Here is a 25,260-nt window from a genome sequence, read left to right as displayed (position 1 = left end):
ATTAATCTCCAAAATGCATAAACAGCTCATGCAGCTCAATATTAAAAAAACAAACAACCCAATCAAAAACTGGGCAGAAGACCTAAATAGACATTTCTCCAAAGAAGGTACACACATGGCCAAGAGGCACATGAAAAGCTGCTCAACATCACTAATTATTAGAGAAATGCAAATCAAACCTACAATGAGGTATCACCTCACACCAGTTAGAAGGGGCATCATCAGAAAATCTACAAACAACAAATGCTGGAGAGGGTGTGGAGAAAAGGGAACCCTCTTGCACTGTTGGTGGGAATGTAAATTGATGCAGCCACTATGGAGAACAGTAGGGAGGATCCTTAAAAAACTAAAAATAGTATTACCATATGACCCAGCAATCCCACTACTGGGCATATACCCAGAGAAAACCATAATTCAAAAGACACACGCGCCCTAATGTTCACTGCAGCACTATTTACAATAGCCAGGTCATGGAAGCAACCTAAATGTCCATCAACAGACGAATGGATAAAGAAGATGTGGTACATATATACAATGGAATATTACTCAGCCATTAAAAGGAATGAAATTGGGTCATTTGTAGAGACGTGGATGGATCTAGAGACTGTCATACAGAGTGAAGTAAGTCAGAAAGAGAAAAACAAATACTGTATATTAACACATATATGTGGAACCTAGAGAAATAGTACAGATGAACCGGTTTGCAGGGCAGAAATTGAGACACAGATGTAGAGAACAAATGTATGGACACCAAGGGGGAAAAGTGTGGGGGGGGGGGTGAATTGGGTGATTGGGATTAACACATATACACTAATATGTATAAAATAGATAATTAATAAGAACCTACTGTATAAAAAATAGATAAATAAAATAAAATTCAACAAAATAAAAGCAGACCCATACAGAGTACAATCAGAGCCCAGAAGAAGGAACAATTAATTCCAAGAAAGTGGCAGGGAAGGTTTCGGGGAATAAACAGTTTCTGAACTGGTCTTGGAGAACGCATGAGATTTTAATAGGATGGGGTGGGTGGAAGGGGGTATTATTCAAAATCTGAGAGTTAAAAGACCCTAAAGTCACGTCGCTTTTATTTATACACTTTGGTCCCTAGAAATACAGAGAACTAGAACCCGGTCTCCTGACTGTTCCTCACACTCTTTCTACCAGGGAGGTACAGCGCCTAACAAGCCACGTGTAACCACAAGACACCCCACAGTAAACACTAATCACACGATTAGCCATTGTGTTGGAGGCGGGGATGGTAGGAGGCTCTTCTGGAACCTTGCTCCCTATTAACTGTCAGCACACTTGTTTGTTGGCGTGTGGCTGTGGCCGCCTGTAATTACGGCCGCGGTTTATTACTCATGCATGGCAAGGCTGAGGCTCTGCAGTTAGCCGTGACAGGGACATTATTAAAAGGGAAAACTTCTCTATCAGTGGCTAAACCAATTGTCATCCACATGTGAAGCAGTCTAAAGACCTGCGAGGGGTAAATAAGGAAGGCAGAGGAAGGTCTTTCAACCAAGTGAGTCCTGCATCTTTTTTTTAAGTGCTACCCTGCATTCGGAAATGCTTGCCCTGCTGAGGGAGATCTTGTCCCCGTTGTCAAAGGTCACCCTGTGGGGAGTTGGCTCCCCTGATCTTCTGAGTTCCATCATCTGGTCCCCTCGGGAGAGGAATCAGGTCCTACCCTGCAACATGGCACTCCAGCTGGATCCATGAAGTGCAAGAGGACCCAGATGCCTGGTGGTGGTCTCAGAAGGCAGACTATGGGGACTGTGGCTGCAACAGCCACAGTTGGGATAAAGCCTGCAGGCAGTGGGCTGCTGCCACGGCAGCTGGAGTGGACAGGCTTCTGTGTCATCTGAGAGCAGCAGCGGGGGAGGGGCGGGAGGAGACAGGTTTGCAGCAGAGAACTCCTCCCATCCATCACCACCTCCCGCAGAATCCCCCCAGCCCACCCCACTTCCTCTGGCTCAGGAAGGAATGGGGGACAGAAAGGGAGACCTATCATCAGGTGCTAGACAAGCTCAGGGTCAAGCTAGGACTGCAGATGTGCGTCGTAAGGGCGCCAACCCCCGCCACGGTGGGTCTTTCCTTGGGAATCAGCCGATCCGGAACTAGGGGGTCACGGGGTGGATAGAGGAGAGGACAGGGGTGGACAGAGGTGAGGACCCTGGAGGAGCTGGTAAAAGAACTCCCGACAGGCTCGCCATGGGAGGGGCTGTCCAGGCTGGATGTGGAAGGATGGAGCCACAGGGAGGGAGAGAAAGGGGCATGGCTGGGGGGCTGAGCACACCTCAGTGAAGTTGGGGGTCCGGTGGGGAGCACCCAGGTCAGAGTGCTGAGGGCTGATTCAGATTTCCCAAAGGGAGCAACTCAAGATGCTGACTCTTAGCTGAGGATGTGGCCAAGGAGGGGTTCTGAGGTGAGGGGCACCTGGCATCACTGAGGATTGGAGGGCTGGTTGAGCCCTGAACCAGAGGCATGGCTGGCTCAGCGATGCCAGCATCTTCCACCCACTACTGGATTCTAACCCACTTTCCCGCCTATTCACGCACACGCTAACCCCCAACACAGCATCAGTCCCCTTACATCAGTGCAGTGACCTGTCACCCAACAGCTCCCCACGTCTACAGAACTACATCCAAACCAGCCTGAGACTGAAGCCTGGCTGGGTCCAGCCTCCACTTAGTCCTCTCAACAAGTTCCACTTGTTCCTGTGCCCTCACACACATCTCTGCCTCTACCCATCCCCCTTGCCAGTAGCCCTGCAGATTCCCAGTCCTGGGCCCTGACCATCTTCTATGATTTGCTTCCACATCAGGTCCCCAGGTGGTGTCACTGCCTGGGTCCTCTGTTCCAGGTGTTAAAACTTCTGAGTTCTGTCATTCTTGTTCAACAGACATTGGTCAAGAACCTCCTGTTTGCCAGGTCAAGTCTCAGCACCCCCATACTCATTTAATATTCCTCTGAGATCTAGCATATACCTGGTAAAACTACAAGCGCATCCTTCCCACTGGACCACAGATGTCTAAGTATGTGTGGCACCTGCATCTCTCTGTATCCTGGCATCTAACCCACACCCAGCAGTGAGGAAGTGCTCAAAAACACATGGAAATGACCAACATTTCTGTAATGGGATTTGACATGTAGAGGCTACCATTTCTTCTCCCCAGCCTCAAGAGTGATCAGCCAAAGACACCATCATTATAAGCAGAAGACGGAGAGGAAGAAAGGAGGAGGAGGAAGGAAACAGAATTCAGCCTCAGACAAACGCATGGAAGAGAGAAGGATCCCACGTTAATTCAGAGTCTAAGCAACTTTGAGGGAAAAGGACCTCCCCCGCCCCGTCTTGAGATTTACATCTCAGGTAACAACGACCACACACTGCCTCGATGTAGCACAACTGTTCATGCATTCATTCCCGAAATGTCTGCTGAGCACCTACTCTGGGCCAGGGCAGTTCTCGGCATCAGAGAGACGACCGGGCGGGGCGGGGGGGGGCAAGCAAGCAAGATCCCTTCCTTCAAAGAGTGAGCATTCTCCCAGCCGCCACGCCTCAGGCCCCGTGGCTCACGCTGTACATTTTGAATCCCAATTCATCCTGACTCACAGCGACCCCATTTCACAGCTGAGAGGTGGGGAGGCTGGCCCAAGGTCACACAGCTAATAAGTGACAGAACCAGAAATCAAACCTAGTCTGCCTGCCACCCAAGAGGACACCCTTTCTTCCAATATTCTTTTTTTTTTTTTTTGTCTGCATTGGGTCTTCATTGCTGCGCACGGGATTTCTCTAGTTGTGATGAGCACGGGCTACTCTTCATTGCGGTGCGCAGGCTTCTCATTGCAGTGGCTTCTCTTGTTGCGGAGCACAGGCTCTAGGCGCACAGGCTTCAGTAGTTGTGGCACGTGGGCTCAGTAGTTGTGGCTCACGGGCTCTAGAGTGCAGGTTCAGTAGTTGTGGCGCACGGGCTTAGTTGCTCCACGGCATGTGGGATCTTCCCGGACCAGGGCTCGAACCCGTGTCCCCTGCATTAGCAGGCGGATTCTTAACCACTGTGCCACCAGGGAAGTCCCAATATTCTATTCTTAAAGGCTCAGAGGTTTCTGATCTTAGGTGTTCCTTCACTCAACTTGGGCTTCACTGCACCCACATTCCACCTCCCCGTTGTCACTCATAGCTCTAATTACAGAGCCTTCTTCCTGTCCACAAAGGACACTCCCGATTTGGCAACAGCAAAGGTCAGGGTGTTGGAGTTCTTCCTCGAGAATGACACTGGTGGCCTCTCCCCGCTACCTCTGGGCCGGGCAGGCGGCAGGTGCCCCCCCTGGCAGGGTGCCTGTCACACACACTGGCCAACACAGATGCGCCTGTATCTGAGGGTTTTCCAAGAACTGGGCTCCCCATCTCTCCAGGAGCCACCAGATGTGATCAGTCCATCGGAGGTAAAAGAAGTGAGCGTCCCTCTGGTGCCCAGGCTCTGGCTCTGCTGACCAGGCTTCCACACACCTGAGCCCCTGCTAGCCACCAGGCCCTAAGGAAGGTCTGCACGCAACACCTAAGGCTCGTGCTGCCCTGGTTTCCTTCTGATGCTCACTCCAAGGAGGGATTTTAATACGAACATACACCTTCTGCTCTCTCCCCCTTTACCTCCTTCCCATTGGAAACGCTGGTACATTCCGGCTCAATAGTCTACATAAACATATGTATATTCCAGGGAAGAGGAAACAGCTCAGGGCCAGCTCTGGCATCCAGGAAGATATGCTTTCAACACACGATCCCCCTCCTTCTGGCGCCAACTGGGAGGCCCACAGAGCACATCTCTGCCTCTGTCCCTCTGCACCAACTCACCCTCCCCGCCTGGTGGGCTTGGCTGATGAGTGAGGCAGGCTGGGTGGGCTGCATGTGGGTTGTTTGCGAACGTGCTGGTTTTCTGCAACTCCGACTCCAGCTTCATCTGCCTGTGTGGCTTGGAGGCAGGACTGGGCTGGGTAATTTTGACTTCTCTCCATGCCCGCAAAGATATTCAATTTCTTCGAGCAACCCTACTTCTATTCAATATCCTTCTGAAAACTAAATTTGGAACCTAACCTCAATCGACTGCATTTCCTCTTATGACAGCGGGGCCCGGGGCTTACTGGACGGAGCAGCCACACGTGCCCCTGTGATTCACCGCACGGGGGTGCAGATGAGGGATGGGGTCACCAGCCAGAGCTCGGGGCTTGCATGGGGCACAGGACCTTCACACTGCCTGCCCGATCAAGGGGATGCTGGACCTGGAAAAAGTACCGTTTTATTCAGGAATCTTGACTCTGCCCCTCACTGGCTGTGTCATCCTGGCTAAGTCACACAGTATCTCTGTGTCTCACTTTTCTCAGCTCTAAAATGAGAGAAACCAGTAACTTCCTCAGAAGGTGACAGACAGCCAAAAGCCCTGTACAGAGTTACACGGGAATTCTAACAAGAAATCTATCCCTGTGTCCATTTTCCTTGTGCCAGTACAAAACCACCATTTAAAAAAAAAAAATTTAACACGGTATTATTTTCTTCTGTATAATCGTTTTGGATTTTCCAAAATTTCCACAATAAAATATGAATTAATTTCATTCTAGAGAGAGAAAGGAACATAAAACCATCATGTTATAAAATCACACATTCAAAGGAAACATACTGAGACGTGCTGGTCCCTAACCTGGGAACTGCTTCACTTCCAGGGTCCTCCCAAGGATCTGATGCTCTTTAGTCAGGATCTGGTGAAGGACCAGAGCAGCCTCAAGATGGCACAGGCAAGACGGCAGATACAGGATGGCACAGGCAAGATGGCGGGGACAGGATGGTACAGGCAAGATGGCGGGGACAGGATGGCACAGGCAAGACGGCAGATACAGGATGGCACAGGCAAGATGGCGGGAACAGAATGGTACAGGCAAGATGGCGGGGACAGGATGGCACAGGCAAGATGGCGGGGACAGGATGGCACAGGCAAGATGGCGGAGACAGGATGGCACAGGCAAGACGGCAGATACAGGATGGCACAGGCAAGATGGCGGGGACAGGATGGTACAGGCAAGATGGCGGAGACAGGATGGCACAGGCAAGATGGCGGGGACAGGATGGCACAGGCAAGATGGCGGGGACAGGATGGCACAGGCAAGATGGCGGGGACAGGATGGCACAGGCAAGATGGCGGCGACAGGATGGCACAGGCAAGACGGCAGATACAGGATGGCACAGGCAAGATGGCGGGGACAGGATGGTACAGGCAAGATGGCGGAGACAGGATGGCACAGGCAAGATGGCGGGGACAGGATGGCACAGGCAAGATGGCGGAGACAGGATGGCACAGGCAAGATGGCGGGGACAGGATGGCACAGGCAAGACGGCAGATACAGGATGGCACAGGCAAGATGGCGGAGACAGGATGGCACAGGCAAGATGGCGGAGACAGGATGGCACAGGCAAGATGGCGGGGACAGGATGGCACAGGCAAGACGGCAGATACAGGATGGCACAGGCAAGATGGCAGATACAGGATGGCACAGGCAAGATGGCGGGAACAGAATGGTACAGGCAAGATGGCGGGAACAGGATGGCACAGGCAAGATGGCAGAGACAGGATGGTACAGGCAAGATGGCTACCTCACACTCAGTGCCCCCAGCTAAGTCTTCCCAACTCATTCCCCTCACCACATCCACCCAACCCAATCCAGCCTTTACAATGTCAAGGTTATTTCCTCTGTGGCTATCATTTACCTCCTAAAACTAGCTCCAATCCAATTAATCAACCAATACACCTTTGGTGCCCACATTATGTACAAGGTGCTGTGACACATGCTGAAGGATGAAGGTGGTATTAAATAACCCAATATATGGTTCGAGATCTTAACAAGCCTGCAGTCCAGTTCTGCACTCAAAAGATAAAGCCATCGAGGCACAAAAGTCAAAGCCATGGGTGCAAATGGACACAGACAAGAAAGCTTCAAGCACCGTGGAGCAGGGAGAGCTCAGACCATGCGGCTTGGCACCACTGCCCACCCCCAGGTGGTGACCTTGAGCCAAGCTTTAAAGGATGGATGGATGCAGAAAGGAGGCGGGGAGAGCAAACCAGGACAGCTAGCATTTCTCAAAGACGGGGGCTGAAACGTGGAGGCTACAATCGCAAGACAAATGCAAGGTTATTTCAGCAAGTAGATCAGTCTTGCTCGAAGAGGCCGAGGCACTGGGCCAGGGCGGGAACATGGGGCGGCGGGGGGGGGGGGCGGGCAGCGGGCCTGACTGTCAGCCTCCAGGCTTGACCATGGTTCCTTAGGAAACACAAAACCACCGGAAGGTCTTGGGCCCTTTGGAAGCGGTGCCTTCCACGCAGACAGCTGGAAACACAGAAAGGAGGGGCGGCAGGGCCCTGGGTTAAAGGGTCCTGCAGCAACAGTGAGGGGGCAGCAGACGCGGCCTCACGGAAAGAATGGAAGGGCAGGTGCAAGAGAGTCTGGAGGGACAAAAATAAACTCATCTCTGTGTACTTTCCCCTCCATACCAGCTTTTCCACTTTCCCTTTCAAGTGTCCTTTTCAGCCTATATTAAGAAAAACAAAACCATAAAAACGTGTAACTGATTTTCAAAAGGCAGGCACCGAGTCTTAGCGGATAGGCCAGTTCTGAGGAAGTCTGGGTCATCCCTGGCCCCCCCAGCCCAGGGGCCCCTCTCAGGACACCCAAGGAAACGTTCCAGGAGTGAGAGAACACTGGAGACGGCTGTGCTGTGTCCCTCCTGCTTGAATTTCATAAGGGTCCACTGGAAAGGTCTGAGAAATCGGAGCCATCATTAAAACACCAGCTCCCACTTGGTACCCGCGGGGCTGGACCCAAGCGGCTCTGTTCCTCCTTTATGCCCAGTGCCCAGCTCTCTCGAGCCCTCCATTAATTCCTGAGGAATAAAGAGCACCAAGGTCAAGGTTACCTTCTCCTCCTTCAGTAGCAAGAGGTGGAGACAGGCTGCAGAGCCAGTGGACACGGGAATCCAGGTCCCATCTCCCAGGCACTCTCCTCCCCGGCACTCTCCCGCCACAGCAGGAGACCCCGGCAGGCCTACAGTATCTATCAACAGGTGGGGCACGCTTTACCCAAAACTAGCACAGGCAGAGGATGGAGCGCTGGGGGTGGGGTGGAGATCAGCAGGGTCATTACAAATGACACTGGTCAGCCAGGAAGAGAACAGCTACCTTAGTTACAGCCTGAATTCCCGGCTTGCCCAGGAAAAGTTCTCAACCCAGCCTTCCTCAGAGACTACAGGTAAAGAAAACTCATCTTCCCACCCCACCACACCCAACCCAACCCAACCCAAGCAGTCCCAAGTGGCGGACATCCCCAAATCCCCAGGGAATCGCTTACCAGGCAGGGGAGTATACAAGGAAAGAAGCCGAACCCCAGCCCATCTGAAGCAAACTCACAGCTTCCCAGAAGTCCCCACTCCTACTCCAACCAACAGGCAAATGGATTTTCCTCTTTACTCCGCCTGGCATAGGCAGTAGAGGGCACTGGGCCATGGTCCAGGCCACAAGCTTGTCGGAGATGCAAAGTCTCGGGTCCCCACCCAGATCTACTTAATCTGAGATTCTTCGGTTGGGCCTAGAAATCTGCATCTTAACAGGCCCTCCACGTGACTCTGACACACGCCAAAGGTTGAGGCACGCCAGTGAAGCAGCTGAGAACCTCAATCCTGGCACCAGACTGTCCAAGTTCAATTCCCAGCTCTGTCATCCCCTAGCTGGGTGGCTGTGAGCAAGCTGCTTAGGGGGAAGTATCAGCACCCATCTCCTAGGGTTGCTGGAAAGACTTAACGAGTCCCTGCGTCTTAGTGGCACTTAGTAAATACCCTTCAGAATTTTATTATTCTTATTTGGGGCACTGGGTGGGTGGGGGTATATCATATTTCATTTCCTAATTGAAACGACTTGTGTCCCCTTGAGGGAACCAAGGGAACCAGCTATCTTGCACTCTCTCTTTCGGGTCTTATGGATTGGTCTATGGCACGGATCTGTGTAAAATAATAAGGCCCATCCCATAAGCATCTAATTCCTCCAGAGATGAACTGTGGGCTTTTGTTTCATTCTGTGCCTTGGTTCTTCAACACTCAGGAGAAGAGCTCCCACAAGAACCCCACAGGGGACACCTACAGCCAGGCCACACCTACAGCTGGGCCCCGCTATCTACAAGGGGTCAGTGGGATTGCAGCGTCCCACTGCAGATACAAGTTCAAGGTATCCCCTGGATACTTGCTGAATGATATCAAGAAGACCAAGGGGTCCTTTCAGAGGGTGCTTGGAAATCTGTCCCCATCCCACCAGGAAGGACCCAGAAGGGAGCATTGGAAAGCAGAAAGAAGACAATATGGTGACACCCTTCTCCCTGCCTGCCACCGGACTGGTCTCTTGCTCCAAATGCAGGTAGGACAGTAGTTGAGTCAGGTCTTACTCATGTAGAACCTTTTTGTAATCAAAATGAATACTCTTTATAACTAGGAGGAGACAGTAGATAGAAGTTGTCAAGAACACGGGCTCTTTGGTCAACCAGACATGGGGTTCTGACTCCAGACTCTACCACTTACTAGCAGCAGGACATCAGGCAACTTAGTTAACCCCTCCAAGCCTCCTTTTCTTATTTCTGATATGGCGAAAGGAAAGCACCATGTGACCACTCGGTGAGATAATGCATTTGTAACAGTCTTGGCACTGTGTCTGGCACAACAATTCCACCACTAATTATTATCATTATCTTTATGACTATCAGTAGCTCTGCAATTACCATGAGGACATGAGTTAGAAGCTCAAGAAGGGAGGTGGCAGCCTTGAATCTGACTTGGATACCAGTCACATGGACCCTGGAGAGCTGTCCATACTCAAGTGAGTAATACTCTGACCTTGGGGGCAGCAAATGTCCAATGACCCATCAGTTCCTGGACCAGATGTGACCAGGGTATATTAAAAGTCTCCCTCTTCTCCTGAAGTACTGAGGAGAACGTTTTATATGGGACAGATTCTGACAACTATCACTGATTGGATGGCACACCTCTCTTTGCTACACTCTCTAAAAACCTGCTTCCCCAGCCCACCTCAAACTTTAACAATTGCCCTCAGGCAGCTCTCGCGGGAGAATCCGAGCGTGTCTTTAATAGCAGGCTCACCAAGGCAGCTGCGGGAAGGGAGGAGTCCTCACTGCTAGCCTGCAGCCCGCCTCCTAGACAGATAACATTCCTCCAACCTACTACCGAAGCGCGTTAGCTCCAGACCTGAGGCCTTGACTTTTGCAGACATTTAAGCAGGCCAACGTCCCTCCCCTGTCCGACCCCACCAAACGCTAAGCTGTAAGAGCTCTTTCCTCTCTTAAGTCGCCTGCGCCTCCAGTCCCATTTGGCCGCGCGTCTACTTTCCGCACTTGGGCCGGAGCGGCCAGGTAATCATTCCTGCACGCGGAGACCGGGAGCCAGCTGTGCTGACGTGTTTCCACGATAAAAGCAAACTTACAGCTGGAGAACAGAAAAGAAACGGGTAATTCTTTCCGGCAGCCCTGGCCTCCTGGCCGAGACTGGGCAGGAAGATTAAAAGGGCGCGGGGGAGCCAGGAGGTGCTTGCCTCCCGCACCGCGCGCAGGGCCTCCGGGGGAAAGCCGGTGCCCGGCCCGCCCGCGCCGAGCCCCGTGTGCAACCGCGCCCGTCCTTACCATTCAGTTGCCGGTAGACAATGTCCTCGAGCAGCGAGAGGCGCTTCAGGACCGCATCCTGTATGGGGCTGGCGCTGTGCGCACTGAGGTTGGCCGCCTCGGCGCGCGGCCGAATCTCGTGGAAGGCGTCTCCGCTGCGCACAGAGATGGGCCGACACTTGGCCAGGAAGAGCACGAAGCCGGCCACCGCGATCAAGTTCAACACCAACAGCACTTTGACTCTTCTCAGTGAAGCCATCAAACACGCCCGGTCGGCCCTCGCCCCGGACCCGCGCCCCCTCGGGCTCCGGCGAGGCGCGGGGCAGCCGGGGGCCGTGCGAGCCTCGCGCTCCGGACGGCTGGCGAGGATCCCAGCCGCTCCCGGCCCCACGGCACGGAGGCTAGGGCAGCGGAGACGGTTGGGAGGTCCGGGCGGTCGCGGGGAGAGCTAGATGGCTCACACCGAAGGCTTCGGTCTGCAGAAGTGCTCCCAGAGATGATGCCTGCTCAGTCCACGGCGCGCGGCCCCTAGCAGGCGCCTCGGCTTCTTGGCGAAGGGCCGGGGGGGGTCTCTCCTCTGCACCACCAAGTGGTTCGCCGCTGGACCTTGGGTCACCGGGAGCGGGGCTGCCAGCGAAGCGGACCCCCGGGGCCCGCGGGCCGGCAGGCGGGGCTGCCCCGGCGCCGCAGCAGGAGCGGCGCGCAGGTGCCGGGCTCAGGGTTCGCCGCCCGCCCGCGGAGGAGCGCGCCGCGCCTCGGGCCGCACAGCCACAACCCTAGTCCGCAGGCGGCCGTCGTGGCGCGCGCCCCGCGATCTTCAGCCGAGGACCGGCTCCCCGGGGCGGGCGCCTTTGTTCCGCTCACCGACCCGCTCCATCGCGCCGAGCTGAGGAAAAACCCGCGCCCAGGGCCCGCATCCTCGCGGCTCCGCAGTCACACTCAAGTCTCGATTACTCTCAAAGTGGGGGCAGCACTAGGGGGCGGGCGAAGGGGCAGAGCGCAACGTCCTCTCCGCCCCTCGCGCCAGGGGACACCCCACCCCGCCGCCAAACTCAACAGCGCGCACAGCGCCGCGGGCTCCCGGACACGTTCCAAGTCCCGAGCCCACGCAGCGAGTCCTCTGGGCCTGCCGGTCACGCCGGCCTCTCTCCGAGCTGGCGCGTTGGGAGGCTAGCCGGAAGGAGTAGTCGGACCTCAAAAGTCACAGCAGTTCTGTAACCCCCTCCACGAACGTCGCGGGGAGCGCGGAGGGGAGGGACGCGCGCCGTCGCACCCTCCACTCGCCAGAACAGGCAGCGCTGCTCTTCCCGCGCCCCAAGGAGCCAAACGCCGAGTCTTCTAATTGGCGGACGCGGTAATACCGCCGCTGCGGCAAGGAGAGCCCACACTGCCCCGGGGCGCGAGAGCCCGGAGGGGAAGCGCAGGTGGCGGCAGAGGGCGGGGCGCGGCCCGAGGGGACCGGCTGCAGCGCCAGCTCCTCCTCCGCCGCTGCTGGCCACCCCTCTCCCCGCCAGCCAGTCGGCCACCGCCGCCCGCAGGCTGCTGGACGCACAGCTCCCCGGCTCGCCGGCTGTTGCGCGCGCACCCGGAAAGGCTGGGGGCGCCTGGAGAGTGCGGACCGTGCGGGATGGGGGCAGTCAAGTCATGCTGACGGCTGCCGCGTTGCAGGGACCCTTTGGTTCTCAGCACTCCCCGAGCGGGCGGGTTTGTTCCATCCTGGTTGGCGATGAAGACATCCCTTTCTGTGTGCTCGCAGCTCCGCTTTGCGTGGCCAGGAATGGCTAGAGGGAAAATCTGGCCTGGAGACTCGGATTCTGTTACTTTGGGAGCCAGGCCGAGCGTTAGTGGGCTGGGTGGGTTCCCTCCGTGTGAGAATTCTCATCGTACAGGTTACAGTTTCTGTGTCCACTCCCACCTCTATGCGAATTTTATCGTAAGAACAATATTTTGTCTCTTGGATTTCCGAAATCTCTTCTTCTTCCCAAAGCCAGGAGCTCCAAATGCTGGAATTCAAAACCCCGCGTTGATCCATTTAATTCCTTGGGCCTGAAGCAAGAAATAAGGCTGCCAACTAAAAAAGATCGGGCAGCGAAGCCCAATAAATCTGGTGGTTTCCACCTTACCATTTCGATCTCATTGAAGTGTTTTGTTGTTGTTGTTACCGTTGGGTTTTTGTGTTTTGTTTTGTTGCTGATTTATTATTTGAGATGTCGATTTTCAACATAGAATCTAAGTGAATGAAAAAATATAACAATCTTTTAATTCCCTCGGAACTCTGTGTCCCGGTTCAATAGGTTTTGCTTTGTATAATCTACAAGAAAGTGAATACAAAACTGTTAGATGAAAAAGGCACATCGAAAACCACAAGGGACAGTTTTTAACCCCACGGGGAGGGCAGGAAAGAGGTTGAGTAGGAAGAAACCTGAGTTATTGAGCAGTTTATAGGGCAGGCACTGGGCCACGCACCCTCTCCATGATATCTCACTGAATACCCAGCTGAGTTAGGTGTTATTATAACCACGCTGGGAGGGAAGGTAGCACAATCAAGGGAAGCTTCTGCAAAAATAATTTTGGGGCATTTGTTCATCCACAGGACTGCAGCTGGAGAGGTTGAGGCATTGGGCTAGGGTGTCCCAGTAGTAAATGGCTCTAAACCGTGGTGGGTCTGACTCCCAGGCATATGCATATTTGGGATTAGGAGACCGGAAGCAAATTAGAGGAAATGGCCTCAGGGTAATGGAGATGTTTCCAGGCAAGATTCAACTTCAGTGAGATTTCTTTTCTCCCTCTAAAACCAGAGAGTTTTAGACCCAATGAGTGACCCCCTGTCATGGTCACACCCTGAAGCCTGTCATCACACAGAAGTGCTGCGCTCATGCAATCCTGCACTAAAATCCCACCCTGTGCCCACTGCTTTCCTACTCTCAGTTCCAATCAAACAGATTCTCCAGCCACCAGCAACCCCTCTCTCCCTCCCCAGTATTTCAGCCGTTCCATGCCCTCTTGAGTTACTTCTCTACCCTTCCTGGTTACTCGAGACCTGGTTACTCATTTATTTCAAACACATTCCCAGTAGTGGCCCTGATTCACACACACTCATAGACATGGTCTCCCACTGTGCCCCCAGTTTGGCAATTCCCCACCTCTGAATCAATCCCACCCAGGCAAGAGAGGGCACCTAGGGAAAACCATATCACCCCAAAGCTTGGGGACATTACCAATTGGTGGTGTATAATGTGAGCTGGATCCTTCATTCTACTCAAAAACACTGTTCCATGTCTCTAATCAGCTCCTCTCCCCAGAGATGTCCGAGGTAGACCAGAAGTCCATAAACACCCCTCAGTCAGATACAGAAATTTGTGTGTGTATATCATTTGGGTATTTTTTCTGGGGGAAAGACCCATGACTTCCCTCAGATTCTTAATGTGGTCAGTGACCCCCAAATTTTAAGAACCTGCCTGGCATATGTTAGATACGCAAAAACATAAGCAGCTGAATATTTATTGCAGGCCAGCTGCTTATGAAACCAAGTGGTGCCAAGGCACACAAGGTTGATGGAGCTCTCCTGTTGCTTGCATATCTTGATGGAAGAAAGAAAACTCTGGACTAAAGCCAACATGCTTGTATGAATGAAGGTTGAACTGATGAGAAGGGATGGAACTAAATAGAGTCTGCCTCCTGAGTAAATTCTCAGGCCTAAAAGGAGCCCACCGACCACTTAAACTACATACACAGAGATTAAAGGACCCATTGACAGAGTCGTCAATTACCATGTGCCCAGAGGCTCCCAGAGGGATGAGTGACCTCCCTCAATCAATGACTGCCATCTGTCCACATACCATTTGCCCCCAATCCAGCTAGTAAAACCAACGAAATTATACCTCAGTGGCTGTGTAGTCTGTTCACCAGGGGATCTGGGTTTTATTACCCCTGTTACCAAGAAGCAAATCAATTCTCGACTTTAAAATAAGAAATTTCTCTTGGATGGCTCCAAAAATCTTTCCTAAGCATAAAATTCAGTTAAACTACAAACAACATTTTTTAAAAGAGGTTTATTTGTATGTTTGTTTGTTTAGCAAACAAAGGAAGGAGATTGATGTATTTCTGTTCGTAGGTCACCAAGGATTTTGATTCCAGATACATTTTTCATTCATCAGCCATGGCCCAGAAGATATGGAGCTCTGACTGGACTGTTACCTTTGCTCCTGTTAAAAACCTCTCGCATCTCAGCCTAATCCATCACCAAAGTTAAAAATACTTGGCCATCCTGGGACTTCCCTGGTGGTCCAGTGCTTAAGACGCTGTGCTTCCAATGCAGGGGGTGCAGGTTTGGCTCCTGGTCAGCGAACTAATATCCCTCATGCCATGCAGCCAAAAAAAATAAATACTTTGCCATCCAAATATCTTCTTTGGTGAAATGTCTGTTCAAATCTTTGGACCATTTTTTAAAAATCAAATTGTTTCTTATTGTTGAGTTTTGAGAGGTTTTTTTGTTTTTAATAAATTTATTTATTTATTTCTGGCTGCATCGGGTTTTCGTTGCTGTGCAGGCTTTCTCTAGTTGGGGCGAGCGGGGCCTACTCTTCATTGTGGTGCACAGTCCTCTCATTGCGGTGGCTTCTCTTGCTGCAGAGCATGGGCTCTAGGCACGTGGGCTTCAGTAGTTGTGGCGTGCTGGCTCAGTAGTTGTGGCCTGCGGGCTCCAGAGTGCAGGCTCAGTAGTTGTGGCGCACGGGCTTAGTTCTTCCCAGACCAGGGCTCGAACCCGTGTCCCCTATATTGGCAGACAGATTCTTAACCACCGCACCACCAGGGAAGTCCCCTGAGAGTTCTTTATGTATTCTGAATACAAGACCTTTGTAAGAAATATGGTTTGCAAATATTATTTTAATTCTATTAAGGATGTTTTATGCAGAAGAAAAGCTTTAATTTTAACAAAGTCCAGTTTATTATTACAAAAAATACTTGGAATTCGTCAAGGAAAACCCGGGGTTCATCTTTCCCCGGAGGCTTTGCCAATCTACTTAATCTTCCAGAAACAGAGAGGTAGAGACTTCACTCTCATAAAACCCTGAACATGACAGCAGATACTGGAATTGTTATTTGGTTTTTTAAGTGAGATATAATTGGCATACATCATTATGTTAAGTTCAGGTGTACAACATAATGATTCAGTATTTGTATGTATTATGAAATGCTCACCACAGAAGTCTAGTTAACATCCATCACCATACAGAGTTACAAATTATTTTTTTGTGATGAGAACTTTTAAGATCTGCTCTCTTAGTAACTTTCAAACATACAAATAGTATTATTAACTATAGTCACCATGCTGTACATTGCATTCCCATGACATTTGTTTTATACCTGGAAGTGTCTACCTTTTGACCACCTTCACCCATTTCTCCCACCAGTGCTCACCTCTGGCAACCACCGATCTGTTCTCTGTACCTATGATTCTGGGTTTTGGTTTTTGTTTTCAGATTCCACATATAAGGTGTCGTATAGTATTTGTCTTTTTCTGTTTGACTCATTTCACTGGAGGTTTTGTTTGTTCGTTCGCTTATTCTTTTTTCCCAACTTTATTGGCAATATTAATGACAAAAAAATTGAGAATCTAAAGTATACAGTGTGATAATTTGATATATGTATACATTGTGAAAGGATCCCACTGGAGTTTCTTTTTAAAGGAAAAAAAAAAGACAGAATCCATCCTTTCCTCCACTTCAAGGATGCATAATATAAGGGGAGAAAAGATTATGACAAGGGGGGATAAATGAAAGGGGAGAGACCACGCCGCTGTGTGTGCTGAAGGCCTGCCTTGTGTGCCAGCCACTGCCCACACAACAGCCTAGACTCACCACTTATTAGCTGTGTGATTCTGAGCAAGTTACCTAACTTCCCTGGGTCTCATCTGTTTCCCCAGCTGTAAAACAGGAAGGATATCCATAATACTACCTCATGAAGTTGCAAAGATAAATGCATGTGAATCACTTAGCACAGGGCTAGGCATATAGTCAGCACTGTGGAAATAAACAAAGATCATCCAAGTGAGGACAAGCAAAGGTCAAGTGAGGACAAGCAAAGGTTGTATATTCAGTTTGCTATTGCAAGTGTTGGCTGAAAACAAAACAAAAAAGTACAACCTAAAAGTTGAATATTATGTTTTATTTGGTAGACAAAACTGAGGACTTAAGCCTGGGATGCAGCCTCTCAGACAGCTCTGAGAGATTGCTCAGAAGAGGTCAGGGAGGAGCCAGGATATATAAGAGTTTTTGCAACAAAGACCAGGTGGTCAGAGCATCAAAAGATTACTGTTAATTAAAGAAAATCAGGCATCTCGAGTTAAGGAATTTGGCGCTTTTCTATATATGGGAAGATGCAAACGTCTGGGCTCATTGAAATCATTCCTCTGATATGTACCTCAGCTAAATGGGGCCAGTATCCTGTGTTTTCCCATGCTGAGTCTCCTCAGGTGCACTGTTTGGGGGCAGCTGCAGGGGCTGATGGCTTGATTGGGGGGCGGGGGCATCCTGTTTCCACCCTGAGTTCCTTCAGGGCTCACCATTATGGGCAGCTGCGATGTGATGGCTTGATGGCTGCAATATCCCTTGTTTACCAATAAGGCAGGCAACATTCTCTCACTCAGAGGAGTCAGCCACCATTACTTGTGTTTGGCAGAGACTCAAAGGCAAGCAGTGGAGAGGGAAAGCTTTATAGTGGAAAAAGGGAAGGCTTCAGATATGCCCTGATTGGAGGCTGTTGGCCTGGGGAGAGCAGGGGCAAAATGACTAGCAGTCGGGCGGTTAAGGGAACGTATTTGGCCTCCTATGATTGGTCCTACGTTCGGACCTAAGCGGGGACAGAAACTAAAGAAGCTGGTAATTGCCGACTAAATCCTGACCATTTTGAGCCGCCGGCAGCAAGGGCTATGGTTGGGCTTCCCAGATTGGTTGCTGGAGAGGTCAGAGTTGTCCAGTCACAGATGGTTTGGCCATTGTTTGTATTTCAGCCTCTCATCACTCAATAAATATTGGTTATTATTGCTGTTATTACAATTTTGAGAACTAAGAAAGAGTACTAGTTGGTAGAAACATACATCAAAGCAGGTCCGCCTGTCCAAGAGACGTAGGTCACCCCCTCCAGGCCAGGGCCCACTCCGCTGACCACAGCCTCATCAGAGAGTAGCAGTGGCTTCCAAAGTGGGTGCGCAAGACAACCCACTAGGGCACAGAAATAAAATATTAGAACGCCTATGTACTGTTAACTAAAATGAGAAAGAAATCTACTCTACAGCTCTGATATTTAATATATACGATGACAGAGATGCACGTATATAATTTCTAAATGATGATACATAGGGAGTTCGCTGGCAGCCTAAGAGTTAGGTTTCCAGGCTCCCGCTGCCGTGGCCTGGGTTCAGTCCCTGGTTGGGGAACTGAGATCCTGCAAGCCACGCAGCACAGCCAAAAAAAAAAAAAAAAATGAAAATAAAGAAAGAATGATACATATAATGGGCATGTACCTTTCATATCTTTTCCTGGTAGGATCTGCCATGAAAAGGAAATACTTGCCCAGTGGCCGAGTTGCATGGCAGCCCTGGGGTTGTATTCTTCCCTAGAATGCTCCCTTTCTGCCAGAAGTTGGAGTCCTTCTAAAACTCAAAGACCCTTATAAGGCCATTTCAGTAACCCAGTCCTTTGTGGAGTCCTATCAGAGAGCCTAAACATACACAGCTTTTTTTTTTTTTTTTTTTTTTGCTGTACGCGGGCCTCTCACTGTTGTGGCCTCTCCCCTTGTGGAGCACAGGCTCCGGACGCGCAGGCTCAGCGGCCATGGCTCACGGGCCCAGCCGCTCCGCGGCATGTGGGATCTTCCCGGACCGGGGCACGAACCCGCGTGCCCTGCATCGGCAGGCGGACTCTCAACCACTGCGCCACCAGGGAAGCCCCATACACAGCTTTTTATCAACAAATTACCCACACATTTATCTACAAATCTACAAAGTATCCAGTCCTTGACTTATTCGTTAATTGAACATTTATCGACCACTTGCTGTGCGCCACTGTGTGCAGGGTATGGTAGACACGTGTTCCCTGCCCTCGGGAGCTTACCGTCTAGCAGAAGAGGCAAATGGTAAACAAATCGTAACACCAAAATTCTTAAATTGCACTTAGGAGAAACGACAGGGCCTAACGCTGGGGGGCGGGCAGGGCGGGCGGTTGCTGTTTGTGCATAGAGTCATAGGGCTTCAGGGGGCCAAGTCCAAGCAGCTGCGGGGGGAATCCCCTTCCCTCCGCCCTGCTGCTGGGCCCCTGCTCGTTCTCACCCAGGGGCCCCCACCCTCCCCCCAAGGACAACTCCCTTGCTGCGGAACGCCTGGGCCCTGACATTCTTCTCAAGGATAGATGAACCTTACCCTAGTCCTTCACATGCAGGAGCTCCTATTGTATTTAAGTATGCAACTTTTCTTAACTTAATTAACATTTATAGCAGCAAAAGAGCTGTCATTTTTCTAAGTGGATAAAAAGAGAGACAGACAGAGAAGGAGCAAAGAAGGTGACTTTTCACTGTCTGTTCATGGCTCGTTATTATTATGAGTAAAACTCATAGGACCAGTGCTTGCTTTGGCTTTGGAGTGAGGGTGTAGAGGAGAGAGCCCAAGAGACTGGATTCTCCCTGCCGTGGGCCACACAGATGCTGTGCGATGCTGGTCAGCAGGACCGTGGCCTGAGTGGACTAGGCAGTTCAGAAAGAAAGGGGATGACCAGGGGCTGGAATCATCCATAAGAGGGGCGGCAACAAAGCCCTCGCTCCCTGACCTCCCCTCAGCCTCCACGCCAGCTCTAGTCCTACCTGGCAAGTCCTGTTCCAGTTAAGAAGAGCAGATGTGGGCGCTCGGGATCAGAGGAGGGCGAACTGGAGGCATTTGTTCAACCATTGAACCCCATCCTCTTTTTCAAGGACTAGAACTCTGCTTTCTCCGTCCACAAACTGACCTCCACACCAGAGCCGTATTAAATGTGTATTCACACACTCCGCGATGCCTTTCTTGTTACATACGCCAGCTACAGAATGGCACTTGCCATCTAACTCTACAAGGATTAAATTCTGAGCTGCTGTAGCTGCTGACCTTCAACGCCCCCTGAAAGGAGTTCAAGGTGGAGATCAGAAATGAGGCACTCTGTGCTCTGGGAAAAACTGGCGGAACAGGTCTTCAGATAGATATTTTCAGGAGAAGGTTTTATGAGCCCAATTCTTGCAATTCTCCTCGTATCTAGTAAAGCACTAAAATCCTTCATGGTGACAGTCTCCTCATGACTAGCAGTAACCTTCAGAAGACCAGCAGAAACCTTCTGCAAAAAAGATAAGAGCTTGATTTCATGTACTCCCCCTTCACCAAAATCACATATATACTGACCTTCCCCCCACCTCTTGGGAGCGGTTTCTCAGAGCTATCTGAAATGCTGTCTCCTGGACTACAGTCTTCATTTTGCCCCAAATAAAACTTAACTTACAACTCTCACGTTGTGCATTTTTTTTCAGTCGACACGTATCTGCTGGTCGATAAGGTACAAGAACCTCTCTCCAATGGGTGGTGGCTTGACCTCAGGACTAGCTCTGCTAGGTGCTTTCATGAAGCTTCCAGAGGTAACCCTGGAAACTACAGCTTCCTGGGTTATTTTGCTGAATGCAACAACTTGTTTGGAGGAAATGCCCAGGGAGGCATAATTTTTAATAGTTCACGTGGAACAGCCCAAAACATTCTGCAAGTACTTCGGAAAAGAACGAGGTTACTAGAGTTCTCATGGTGCAGGTGGAGTTTCTGGAATAAATAGAAGTTTATGGGATTTTTGTCTTGGCAGTCCTTAACTCCATGGCCAAGGACGTGAAAACCAATTGTTCCCCAGTTCTCCAGGCTCCTGGGTTACCCTCTCCTTTAACATCCTCCGTTGCAGTTGCTGTAGGAAGTCCAACGCCCTCCCCCACTCCTTCTAAGGGTAAGATTCCCTGGGTTTGCTCATTTCACATGGCCAGCCTTGTAATCTCGTGCTCATAACCCTTTGTTCCCCAGTCAATATTTTTCCATGCTCCATGTTGCCATGTTGCCATTTTTTCTCAACCAAGGGAGTAGGTCCCTGTATTAGTTTTCTATTGCCACTGTGAAAAATGACAGTAAACAAAGAGGTTTAAAACAGCACAAATGTATCCTACAGCTCTGTAGATCAGAGGCACAACATGGGCCTCACTGCACGATGGTCAAGGTATTGACAGGGCTGTCTTCTTCCCTGGAGGCTCCAGTTCAGAATCCATTTCTTTGCTTTTTCTGGCTTCCAGAGGCTGCCTGCATTCCTTGGTTCATGGCCCCTTCCTCCATCTTCAAAGCCAAGAATATCAGGCTGAGCTCTTACACTGCCACCTCTCTGGTTCTCTGACCACAGACAGAAAAGATTTTCTGTTTACGAGGACTCATATGATTTGACTGGCCCCACCTGGAAAATCAAGGACACTCTCCCATCTCAAGGTCTTTAATCTTAATTGTACCTGCAAAGTCTCTTTGCCAGGTAAACTAATACATTCATGAATTCTGGGGATTAGGGTGCTGACATCTTTGTGGGGTGGCGGGAAGCATTATTCTCCCCCATCACAGTCCCCTCCCTCATGCCCCAGGCGCCTCCAACTCAAAGCATGTATGTAAGAGATTTTCTGCACGAGCAGAGTGTATCATGGGGATTACAACAGAGAACGGAGAAAAGTAAAACTCAGTATTAACTATCCGTGGGCCTAAAACTCTTTGGCACTTCCCTGTCACAGGGAATCCCTTAACTACCACCTTGCTCCTTGGCCCTGGTCTTGGTGAGAAGAATCCCACCACCCACCCCAAGAGCAGCATTTCCCAAACTTCAGTCATTGACACTCAGAGTCAGCTAGCTCTCCACTGAAACGTGGGACACAGCTGTACTCCTCTTCCTGGTCTCCCCTGGCAGTCAGGTATGAACATGTGAGTAAGTTTTAGCCAACGGAATATGAGCTGAAGTAGTGTTGCCACTTCTGGGCCAGGAACTTTAAGACATTCTGAAGAACCTGAAGATGGCAATGCAACCTCCATCAAGCAGGTGATGATGAGACCCAAAGTGGTAGGAAGAGCCTCAAGATTAAAGGACCCTGGGGACCCAAAACACTACATGGAGCAAATACACCTGCTAACCAGAAACAGCTATCCTGTATTGCGGAGAAAATAATAAACTTCTTGTACTTTAAGCCACTGAATTTTGGGGCTCTGTTCATTGCTAACGGATATGTTTACCAATCTTTTAATGTTTACGTACCAACGGTATTATTATGTACATCATTTTTTAACTAAACAAACTCACTTCTCTTTTCAGTTAGCTACATTTTAGGCAATAATAGCCACAAAATAAAAAAGCAAATTTTATTAAGTGATTACAGTGTGTCATGTCATGCTTTTAATATACGTGTTTTAACTTATTTAATGTTTTACAGGCATTAACTCATTTTAATCCTCGTAAGAGCCCTATAACATAGATACTATTATTATCGTGCCTATTTAACACACGTGGACACTGAGTCACAGAGACATTTAGTAACTACCAGGGTCCCTCAGCTCATACGTGGAAGAGCCAGGATTTGAACCAGGTAGTTTAACCTTAGACTTCATGCTCTGAACCATTATAGGCTGCTGCCTTTTCTCACGGGTTTGTTATGAAAACTATATTTGCTCAAAATGCACATTAAGTGATTAACTTTTTTACAAAATATGGCCCACCCACAGACCACCTTATTTTTCTCAGATTCCATTAGGGATATGGGCATCACACTTTAGCAAACACGGCCCTGAACAAACTGAAGAAAGCCTCGCAGATGACTCTTTTTCATCTTGACTATACACAGGGGACCCAACTCCAGGGGGACGAGATAGACTAAGGGCAGCCTTCGTGGTGGAGGTGGGGCTGGGTGTCATTCACAGGATGCTGTGCACAGGGTTTTGGGGGAGGCAAGAGGGGAGTGGCAGCGGGCATTGAGGGAGTGGGCAGAACCAATAGCAGGTGATGGAGGAAGTCCAGGCAGGCTGATGAAACATGGCACCCAACGAACCATGATACGTCCAGTAACAGGTAACTGAGTCCCAGATCACGTTGGGGCACGAAATATGCAAGGATCTGATCCATACCATATGGGTCTGTCATCAGGTCTTAGATTCCTGGGCAAAGGTTAGGGGATCAGGGATCTGACTACTTCCCTGGGAGAGAAGACTGACCAAGAAAAAGAAGGACACCTGAGTTAATGGCGACCAGGCAGGGATCAGAGAGAGAACCAGGGGGCAAGGAGAGACTTTGACCTGGGGATCTGGATGGGCAGCGTGGCCCACCAGATGCGCAGAGTCCCTGAGTGTTATTCCGTATCATCTCCCTATGTCCTGGCCTCCCAATGACAGCTCAAAGCCAGGCTGGTTCCCAGATCGGGGAAAGGGGTGGAATCTTTGGGTAGACATCAAGCATCTATAACTGGGAGGAGACGGGCTCTGTCGGAGAAACCAGTGGGCAGAGCAGGTCCCTCCCTCCTCCATCATACAGTCAGCTCCAGAGTCCTCTATTATTAACCCGCATTTTCAGAATGTCATTGCAAAATTTGCAAGTAACACTTTTCTTTATTGATCTGTTTGCCTAGAAGGACAAGTAAGTTGAAGGTATCTCAAAGGAAGAAAAGGAAAGCCAGAACAAAGACTGGAAGTTAAGAGTGATGTAACCAAATCCAAGCATCTTGTGGATTTGGGGGAAATGTATCTGTATAATTGCATCATGGCAATCAATATGTTCACCACACACATTAATAAATGAATGAATAAATTATACCGAAGTGCTATTTTCTTCATACCCAGAAGATGGTTTATGCTTTCATAGGATGATGGAAATAAGATTGCCCATCCTCTTCATCCCAGAACTGGAGACACTCAAAGCAACTTTACTCATTTTTCTGTTATTTTCAGCCTTAGATGGGTTTAGAGAAATCCGCGATGATATACTGTTGCCGAAATTTGGCCTCTGTACACCGGTGCTGGATTAAACCTCGGAGACAGAGTTTTGGGTGAAGTAGAAAGAAATAGCTTTGTTGCTTTACCAGGCAAAGGGGGCCACAGCGGGCTCATGCCCTCAAGACTGCGTGTCCCGCCCTGGAGGGGGTAGTGAGGAGTCTTATAGTGTTCAAGGAACAGGGCGTGGTCAGCTCGTGGACATTCTTCTGATTGGTTGGTGGTGAGGTAATTGGGAGTCGGCATCATCAACCTTCTGGTTCCAAGCGGTCTGGGGTCTACGTGCTTGTGGGCGGCGTACAGTTAACTTCTCCCACCTGATGGGATCTTCAGCGTCTGCAAAACAGCTCAAAGGACGTGGCTCAGAATATTATCTGCAGTCCTTGAGGAAGAACTAAAGGTCCTTGACTTTGCACTATTATGCATTATTGCATAATGCATAATTATGCATTTTCTCACTTCTCTGATTAAATTTTTTCTTTGACTAAAGTTTTTCTGCAGACAAAAGGCAGGTGGAGGACATGGGGGTTGGTCTGTTCTGGGAAGACCTCCGGGGGTCCTGTTCGGTTATAATACTTGCTGTGGATTGTTTAAGGGAATGTTGAAGGTCAGAGATCTCTCACCAAACTGGCCTTGGCATCTCTGTCAGATGAGTACGTGCGTGCGTGTGTGTGTGTGTGTCTGTGTGCAAAATATCTTCCTAATTCCCTGGATTGTGTTAGTTACTCTTTTGTCTGTATTCCCACAGCTTTGTGAATGCTCACCTTGATGATCATATTGCATTCGTGATAATTTGTTCACATTGCTGTCGCCAAACAGACTGTGAGAGATTGAAAGTCAGAATCATTCCTATGTCTTCGATACTTGGCATGCAATAGCTTCACAATGCATATTGGCTGAAGAAGTAAATGAATTCATGAACTTAATAAATAAATGAACAGCCTCTAGTCTGAATGGGTCATAAAGCTAAACCCACACTGGCCCTTGTTTATGTTCTTCAGCCTGAAATATGGAGCATCTCCACTGGAAGTTGATTTGTGTTTGATGTTGTACATACAGGCTTTTATTCCTTATAAAAGAAGGAAATTTTTGAATCTGGTAGGTGGCAAAAGCTTATTTGTGTCCAATTCACAGGAGAATTTCTTTATGGGTATCTATAAAGCCAACATCAGAGCATCTGCCCTGTGCCTCCCAGACCCACAAGAGTATCCCTAAGCTTATTCATGTCTCAATGCAGACCTATAAAAGCATGTTAGCTGACATTTTCTGAGTTCAGAAACCCCTGATTTCCCTTTATCGTCTGCCACTTACAAGTAACTTGGTTTTACTCTTAGCTTGATAGATGTGATTTTATAGAGAACCACCTAACCGCTGTCTGTCCTTCAAACTTAACCAGCCAGAGCACTGTTATAGTTGGAGAAAGACAGCTCTGTGCAAACTACTATGGAGGGGAAAATTCCCCTGGAAGAAAAAAATTCTTCCTGAAGAAACAGGAAATACTTCTGATTTGG

The 25,260-nt window shown here is 49.8% G+C and overlaps 1 protein-coding gene across 1 annotated transcript in view; it reads right to left on the bottom strand.

Annotated features, from left to right (window-relative positions):
• Positions 1-10,957, bottom strand: part of GALNT17 (polypeptide N-acetylgalactosaminyltransferase 17) — a 431,611-nt gene extending 420,654 nt beyond the window's left edge. Inside the window, exon 1 of the mRNA XM_065892271.1 lies at positions 10,720-10,957. Within this exon, the coding sequence (XP_065748343.1) occupies positions 10,720-10,957 (238 nt within the window). The remainder of the gene's footprint in view (positions 1-10,719) is intronic.
• Between the last annotated feature and the right edge of the window lie 14,303 nt (positions 10,958-25,260).

This window comes from Phocoena phocoena, chromosome 15, assembly GCF_963924675.1.
Source record: "Phocoena phocoena chromosome 15, mPhoPho1.1, whole genome shotgun sequence".
NCBI classification, from domain to species: Eukaryota; Metazoa; Chordata; class Mammalia; order Artiodactyla; family Phocoenidae; genus Phocoena; species Phocoena phocoena.
Note: the sequence above shows the minus strand (reverse complement) of the source record. Positions and strands in the feature narration are given on the sequence as shown.